This window comes from Carlito syrichta, unplaced genomic scaffold (assembly GCF_000164805.1).
Source record: "Carlito syrichta isolate Samal-C Ts95f unplaced genomic scaffold, Tarsius_syrichta-2.0.1 Scaffold287936, whole genome shotgun sequence".
Classification (NCBI taxonomy): domain Eukaryota; kingdom Metazoa; phylum Chordata; class Mammalia; order Primates; family Tarsiidae; genus Carlito; species Carlito syrichta.
The window spans coordinates 1,975-9,935 of NW_007232032.1; the positions used below are offsets into that span (position 1 = coordinate 1,975).

General features: G+C 38.3%; 1 protein-coding gene across 5 annotated transcripts in view; it reads left to right on the forward strand.

The window, feature by feature from the left end:
* The first annotated feature begins 1,729 nt into the window (after positions 1-1,729).
* FUBP1 (far upstream element binding protein 1) overlaps positions 1,730-7,961 on the forward strand; it is a 30,350-nt gene continuing 24,118 nt past the window's right edge. For 2 of the 5 annotated variants that reach the window (XR_002481667.1, XM_021710020.1), the window contains exons 1-6: positions 1,730-1,816; positions 3,493-3,531; positions 5,593-5,632; positions 6,655-6,707; positions 6,799-6,870; positions 6,990-7,047. Coding sequence is in view for 3 of the 5 variants with exons in the window: in XM_021710020.1 (XP_021565695.1) it covers positions 5,616-5,632; positions 6,655-6,707; positions 6,799-6,870; positions 6,990-7,047 (200 nt within the window). In the remaining 2 variants the exon portion in view is untranslated. Of the gene's footprint in view, positions 1,817-2,633; positions 2,697-3,492; positions 3,532-5,592; positions 5,633-6,654; positions 6,708-6,798; positions 6,871-6,989; positions 7,048-7,961 lie in introns of all 5 variants that reach the window. The other 3 variants (XM_021710019.1, XM_021710018.1, XR_002481668.1) reach the window with 3 other exon arrangements.

Genomic DNA, 7,961 nt, shown 5'->3' on the forward strand with positions numbered 1-7,961 from the left:
TGTCATGAACTCTTGTGAGCTCATCGCATGTCTTCAATAATTATAAAGTGTGGTTCTTAAGTCTGCTGTTGACACTCGTTAATCTTGGTTCCATTTCTCCTTTCATGAAAAAACGCTGTGGATATCCACTGGCTGTGCTCTGCTTGTTAACCTGAAGCTGGTATTCTGTATGATTTGTAGTCAAGTACAAGCAATTATTTGACTCTCTTTTTTGTTTTTTTTTTTTGAGTTGGAGTCTCACTCTGTCTCCCAGACTGGAGTGCAGTGGCCGCTCCCGGCCACCGCAGCCTCTACCTGCTGGGCTCCGGCGATCCTTCCGCCTCAGCCTTCCAAGTAGCTGGAACTATAGGCGCATGCTACCACACCTGGCTAATTTTTTGATTTATTGTAGAGATAGAGGTCTCGCTGCCCAGGCGGGTCTCGAACCCGCGGGCTCAGGCAATCCACTCACCTCAGCCTCCCAAAGGCGCGGGATTACAGGCTGAGCCACCGAGCCCGGCTTTATTTGACTCTCGTAACAGTTAAGTCTTCTGAGAGTGAAGTCACGTTCATTGAGTTAGGGCTCTTGGCTGAGGCTTCCTCAGACCAGAACACCCAGACTCCTGCTTGTACCCTTAGAACAACATTGCCCCACAGAAGTATGATGGAGGCCACGTATTTTATTTAGCACAGCATATCCAAAGTCTTACTTTTAATATAAAACTGCTTGCAATACTTTACATTCTTTGTTCCAAGTTTTCAAGACCAAGGATTTTACATGGAAAACACATGTCAATTCAGACTACCTATATTTCAGGTACTCAGTAATCACATGTTCAGCCTTATTAGATCGCATAGCTAGGGGTCCCACAGAGGGTTCACATTCTCTGTGCCTGCATACATCTTTTGAAGTGTCATGAGAGAGCCATGGAGAAGATAGACTTTTTTTTGAGTCAGGATCTCACTCTTGTTGTCCAGGCTGGGGTACAGTGGCAGGGTCATAGCTTACCATGGCTTCCAGCTCCTGGGGCTCAAGTGATCCTCCTGCGTCAGTCTTCCGAGTAGCTGGGATTACAAGCTTGTGCTACCATGCCTGGCTAATTTTTTAAATTTTTGTAGAGAAGAAAGAGGTCTCACTACTGTGTTGCCCAGGCTGGTCTCGAACTCCTGGCCTCAAGTGATCCTCCCATCAGGATCCAGATTTTCTTTAAAACTATCTGGTCTCTATCTGTCCTCTTCTCAGTCTGTTGCCCAGGTGGAAGTGCAGTAACAGGATTACGATTCACTGCAGCCTCAGCCTCTCAAGTAGCTGGGACTGAGTGCCGCCATACATGGCTAATTTTTTATTATTTTTTGTAGAGACAGGGTTTGACTATGTTGCGCAAACTGGTCTTGAATTCCTGGGACCTCAACCAGTTTTTCCCGCCTTAGCTTTCCTGAGTACTGGGATTACAGGCATAAGCCATGGTGCCTAACTAGGTCTCTTAAAGATTTCCAGTTGATTGCTTCTTTGTTTCTCATAGGGAAGTAGCAGAGCTTTATTTCAGATGAGTGTTACTTGTTAACTCTGAGTATTAATGGAGTGGTGAATTGAGCTGCACTTTTGTCTGTCAAGTGAATTTTCTATGGGTAATGATTATTAGCATATATGTATTAGGAAATCAATGAGGAAATTTAGTAAGGAACAGTATGTAGTAGTTTGTGATGCTATCCTTAATGATGGTGTGTTTTTGTTTTGTTTTTAAGATTGCAGCAAAAATTGGAGGTGATGCTGGGACATCACTGAATTCAAATGACTATGGTTATGGGGGACAAAAAAGGCCTTTAGAAGACGGAGGTAAGTTACAGTCATCAGTATTTTGTTACTCAGTGTTTCGTTGAAGTGATTTTTAGTATTTTTCTAATGTTTTATCGAGACCTTTATTAATAAGGTTTCTGAAATTGTAAGGTTTATATTGGCCTAAAAGTGGGGGTTGGGGAGAGCTAGACCAGGTAGGTAACATTTGAGTCAATGAGAACATTTGTCTTATTAGAAAACAGTTTTCCTTCTTTTAGGATTGTGCCTGATTGACAGCTTGCACAGACATCTTGTTAATAATATTAAAGAAACAAATATAATTGTTAGGAGACTCTTCACTGGTTTTTCTCATACATGAATGAATCTTTACATGCTGTGTTTTTATTATTGTGCTGTTTCAGATTATACTTTAAAGGTTGAAGTTGCAATCGTTTATTACTCTAGTGTGTTGCCAGGGTTTTGTTTTGTTTTTTTAATGTTATTTCTTTGTTTTGTTTTAGTTTTTTGTCTTGTGTTCCAGGTTTAACTTTAAATATTTGGACTAAAACAGTGGGTTTATAGTGCTTGGTATTTTTTTTTAAAAAAACATAAATTGTTGAAGCGTCTGCACTTAGAAGTCTACATATTTTTTGTTTTAGGTTGTGATGTATAATTCTGATAAATTTTCTTTTTGCCCCTTTTGGGGATTCCCACTGAGCCCATAGAATGTATTTGTAGCTTTTGACCAGGAGAACTTGGTTTCTTTTTATTTACATGTCTTTCATATTTGTAGTGAGGTTTTTAATATACAAAAAAAAAATGAGCTAATGATGCTTCAGATGTTGTATGTAATGTATTCTTTTTATTTTATGTGTAGATGGCTCTTGGACAAGTCCGAGCAGTACAACACACTGGGAGGGAATGCCCTCTCCTTTTAAAGGCAGGACTTTTTATTTATTACCTGTGTTTAGTATATAAACTGAAATAAACCAGTGGATTCGTAAATGGACACAAATATTTCTTGAATTATGTGTCTGAATTTTTGTTGCACAGCATTTTGATGTTTAATCATTTAAGTTTGCAGGGGGGAGGAGACTAGTATTTTCAGCTATAGGTTGTCTGTTCCAAGCTATGCATTGTTTTCATCTGTATAATGGATTTAGATGAAAGTAGTCATGTAGTTGCTTTGAGTATTTTATTTTCTTTTCTGAAGTTTTATACCGTGAAGTGTTTGTTTAGGAGTAACACCAGTTTAGGTTGAGGTTGCCTTATAATGTGTTTTTTTTCTTTCATTTTGTTTTTTGGTGTAGCTTTGTGGTCACTGTCAAATACACTCAAATTTGTTATGTTAGATTTCATATTTTGATAGGTTTTTCCCCCCAGTCTTCAGTTCCTGCAGTGGAAGCATCATTAGCTTTAGTCTGTGGTGTTTTGCTAGTAACGAGACCTATTTTGTCTTGTATCATTCTAAAGTGTTTAACATTCACTAAGGTCAGTGATATGCTACAAAGAAACTTATTTTAAATGTCTGTGCATCTTTTAAACATGAAGAAAATGAAATGTAGTTTTCTCCTTTAGATTACTGAGTTGGGGTTGGGTTTTGGCATTTTTGGTTCAGATGATAAACTATACCTTTAAATATTTCAGTAAATGTGATATTGATATTCTTGCTTGGGCGGGCGGAACCTTTGTGCTTATTGGCAAAAAATAAAAATAAAAAATACTTAATCTTGCAGATCAACCAGATGCTAAGAAAGTTGCTCCTCAGAATGACTGTAAGTATTTATTATAAACTGGGTCGAAAGTTAAAGTAGCTGAATTTTTATCATTAACGTTTTGTTTCTATTTTTGGTGGGTATCTTTGAAGTTAGTTGGTTTATGAGTATTCTTTTAGATTGTGTAGCGAATTTCTTTGTAATATATACATTTTTCTCTTATTTTACTATCTTTCACATTAATTATGGCCAAGCATATATAAAGATCAGTTGTCCAGTTATTTTATATATCCGTTTTATTTATTCCAATTTTTTTTTCCATTTATATGACATTTTATACAAGATAAAACTAAAGAGACAGAAAACGATGATTGCTGGGGGCTGGTGGCAACAAGAAAGGGACATGAAGGAATTGTTTGAGAAAATGAAATTGTTATATGTATGTGTGTATGTATATTTTAATTTGAGATTCAGAGGGTGCACATGTGACATGGACATACCGTAGAGTGGTGGGGATTGGGTCTCAGGTGGCCTGTTCCAGATAGTTATGTGAGATTTATTGTACCCCGTAGAGAGTTTCCGAAACCTGCCCCCCCCCTTAGTGTCCCCAGTGTCTATTACTTCATCCTGGTGACCCTTCAGTTCATGGAAGAGTGACAGCATGTGGTATTTGGCTTCCTGTGTCTGAACTCCAATTTTCAATCTATGCTTGTACCACTTAAAAAAGGATTGTGTTTTCTCTGTGCCATTGTTAATATATGCTCTTTCAGTGACTTGCTACTGTCAATGCTGATGTAGTCTGTATAAAATCTTACTGTCTTCAAGGTGTTGTCTGTGCATCAGGGAAAGGTTTTTTTTTTATTTGGGGTTCAAGTGGGATTGACTACTACTAAAGTAGCCTGCATGCCGGTGAAGTGTGGGCTTCTAACTGGTCCTCTCTCCCCCGGTAGTGGACCAGGTACCCAGCGTGTTGCCTGGTGTCCTTCCTCCCTGCCTCCTCAGCAGCTGTGTGACTAGTGTTCAGGGCCCGCTGATGGGTGAGAACATGTGGTGTTCAGCTCCTTGTTTCTATGATAGTTCGCTTCGTATGATGGTCTTCTGCTACATCCAAGTTACTGTGAAGACTGGTTTTTTGTTCTTTATGGCTGCAACATACTCCATTGTGTATATGTAACGCATGTTCATCATCCTGCCCACTTTTGTTGGGCATCTAGGTTGGTTTCATGTTTTTGCTATTGCAAATAGTGCTGCAATAAACGTGTGTGCAGCTGCCTTTTTTTGTAAAGTGATTTATGTTTCTCTGGGTACATTCCCAGAGGAGGATTGCTGGATCCTATGGAAGCTCTATTCTTTAGTTCTTTGAGGAATTACCATACTGCTTTCCATAGAGGTTGAACTAGTTAACATTCCCACCAACAGTGTAGAAGCCTCCCCTTTTCTCTGTAGCCACACTAGCACCTATTATTTTTGAACTTACTCAAGGTATCCATCTTTACCAATGTAAGGTAGCATCTTGCTGTGGTTTTAGTCTCCATTTCTCTGGTGATTAGTGAGACTGAGCATCTTTTTTCATGTGTTTATTGGCTGCTTGTATATCCTCCTTTGAGAAGTGTCTGTTCATGCCGTTTGCTCAATTTTTAATGGATTTGTTTTTTTCTTTTCAATTTATTTAAGTTCCTTAAGAACCCCAGAGGTGAGAGGCCTTTGTCTGAATGATAGCTTGTAAATATTTTTCCCATTCCATGGGTTGTCTGTTTACTCTTTCAATGGTTTCTTTTGCTGTGCAAAAACTTTTCAGTTTGATAAAAATCCCATGTGTCTGTCGTAGCTTTTGTTGCAGTTACTTTAGAAGACTTGATCATGAATTCATTGTTTACTCTGATATCCAGAAGAGTGTTCTGTACATTTTCTTCTGAGAGTCTTGTAGTTTGAGGTTTTACCTTTGAGTCCTTGATCCATTTTGAGTTGACTTTTGTATATGGTGATAGGTAGGGGTCTGGTCCCATTCCTCTGCCTGCAGCTAGCCAGTTTGCAGGGAGATGTTAGGATGCTTAATGTGATTATGTTGTTAAATGTATAAGTAAACTTAAATTTTGAATTTTCATTTAATTTTTTTGGTAGCTTTTGGAACACAGTTACCACCAATGCATCAACAGCAAAGGTACAGTCAAAAGCTTTTCAAAAACTACTTTGTAAGTTTCAGTTGAGCTGTATGTACAGACCCAACCAAGTTCATGTATAGTGAATATGTGTCTGCATGTGTTTTTTTTATTTGTAGTTCATTTCCCTCCACTTGAGGTCGCATAAAATCATCATTTTTCTTTTTTGAGTAAGATACATTTGTAATTTGGAAGGACAGGTAGAATTAGCTACATTTTGGAAAAACTAGGATGAATAGAATACATGGAGGAAACCCCCAAAAAACGGAATTTATTTATAAAAACTTGTGTATTCTTACTTGTGTAAATCTTATTCACCTGCAAAGTATTTTACGTTGGATGCAACATATTTATGGAGATGCTTTTTTCACTGCTCACAACAGTTCTTGAACCTGTCAATTTTGATGCCTTTTAGTGCTTCTGCCAATTTTTGTTTCACCTCTTCCCCATCAGCAAAATGTTTCCCTTTAAGGACTTTTTCATCAGGGGAACTTTAAAAAGTCACTTGGTAAGATTAGGTGAAGAGGAAGGATGGGAATCATACTGGTTTGGGTCAGAAACCACTGAAAACTCAGTGCAGTGCTGACAGGTATGTTGTCACTGTGGAGGAATCAGTCACCTGTCTTCTGCACATCGGTAACACAGCCTTCTCAGAGCTTCCAGATAAAAACTTTGGTGGACAAATTCCAAGTGTCCTACGAGGGGCACTGCCTCCAAAAGTTAATTCCATCTTTTTTGGGGTCCCCCCTGTAAGTGTTACAGTGACATTCCCTGAACTCCACCTCATTTGCAGCTCATGCCTTCAGGCTATTCCTTTCATTGACCCTTCCTCACTTGATGTGTGTGTAACCTTACGATTCCTGGTTTAACTACTTGAGTAGTAAGGCGTTTTTTGTTTTTTGTTTTTCCCAAGGATATTAAATGTCCATTGGGAGACATTAGGCTTCCATTAGTACTAGTAAATTATCTTTTATATGTAAACAAGTTATCTTTCTTTGAAGGAAAATGTTTCTATTTTTCTTAGCAGGTCTGTAATGACAGAAGAATACAAAGTTCCAGATGGAATGGTTGGATTTAGTAAGTAATCTAGTTTTTAAAGTTTTAAAACATAATCAAAACATATTTTATAATCTTCTAACCTTTTTTTTTTTTTTTTTTTTTTTACTAGTAATTGGCAGAGGAGGGGAACAAATCTCACGCATACAACAGGAATCTGGATGCAAAATACAGATAGCTCCTGGTAACATTATTCTCTTGGTATTTTCAAAGTGACTAGAAAATTAACATTTTTCAAGTTTCTAGTAATAATATGCTACCCATTAATCTTTGGAACTAAAGAGCTTTTTGTTTTAATTGTAGACAGTGGTGGTCTTCCAGAAAGGTCCTGTATGTTAACTGGAACACCTGAATCTGTCCAGTAAGTTTGAAAATCTTTAAAATCAACTTACAGTAATAATATGGGAACTCTTCCCATTTTGTTTCTCTTCTTCATTACTGCTGTATTTTGTTTGTTGGTTGGCTTTTTTTTTTGGAGTCTCACTGCCACCCAGGCTAGAGTGCAGTGACAATCGTTAAGTCACAGCAGCCTTGACTGTTCAAGCGATCCTCCCACCTCAGCATCCTGAGTAGCTGGGACCTTAGGTGTGCACCACCACACCTGGCTAATCTTTTTATTTCTTGTAGAGGTGAGGTATCGCTGTGTTGCCAAGGCTGGTTTTGAGCTCCTGAGCTCAAGCAGTCCTCTCATCTTGGCCTCCCAAAGTGCTGGTATTACAGGCATGAACCACAATGCCCGGCCCTACAAAAATTTAAAAATCAGCATGTACTTGTAGTTCCAGCTGTTTAGGGGGCTGAGACAGGAGGATCACTTGAGCCCAGGAGTTAGAGGCTATTATAACTTTATGTAATGTATATTTTATATATTTTTAAATGTTGATTTTCGGCCGTAATCTTTCTCCTGCTTGGTCACTATCTCGGTTTGAATGTTCATTAAACATCTTCAAACTCAGATGATTAAAGATGCAGTCCTTGATTGTCACTCATCCTCAGGCTGCACTCTTTTACTCATCTTATTCCTCTCCTCTTCATACATGGACAACCTGTCTTCGTGCCCCATTTATCATAAGCAACTTGTGGCCATTTTTCTTTGATAATTTATTCAGAATCCAGCTTCCTCTTGCCTCTTCTCTGCCTGAGTTCATGGCACCATTTGCCTGTATTATTGGAGCATGTCTTCATTTTTTTTTTTATAATCAATATTTTTTATTATGATATTGTGGGGTACAGTTAAGGGTTAGGTATACAAATATGCTTCGTTCAGGCACTCTTGTT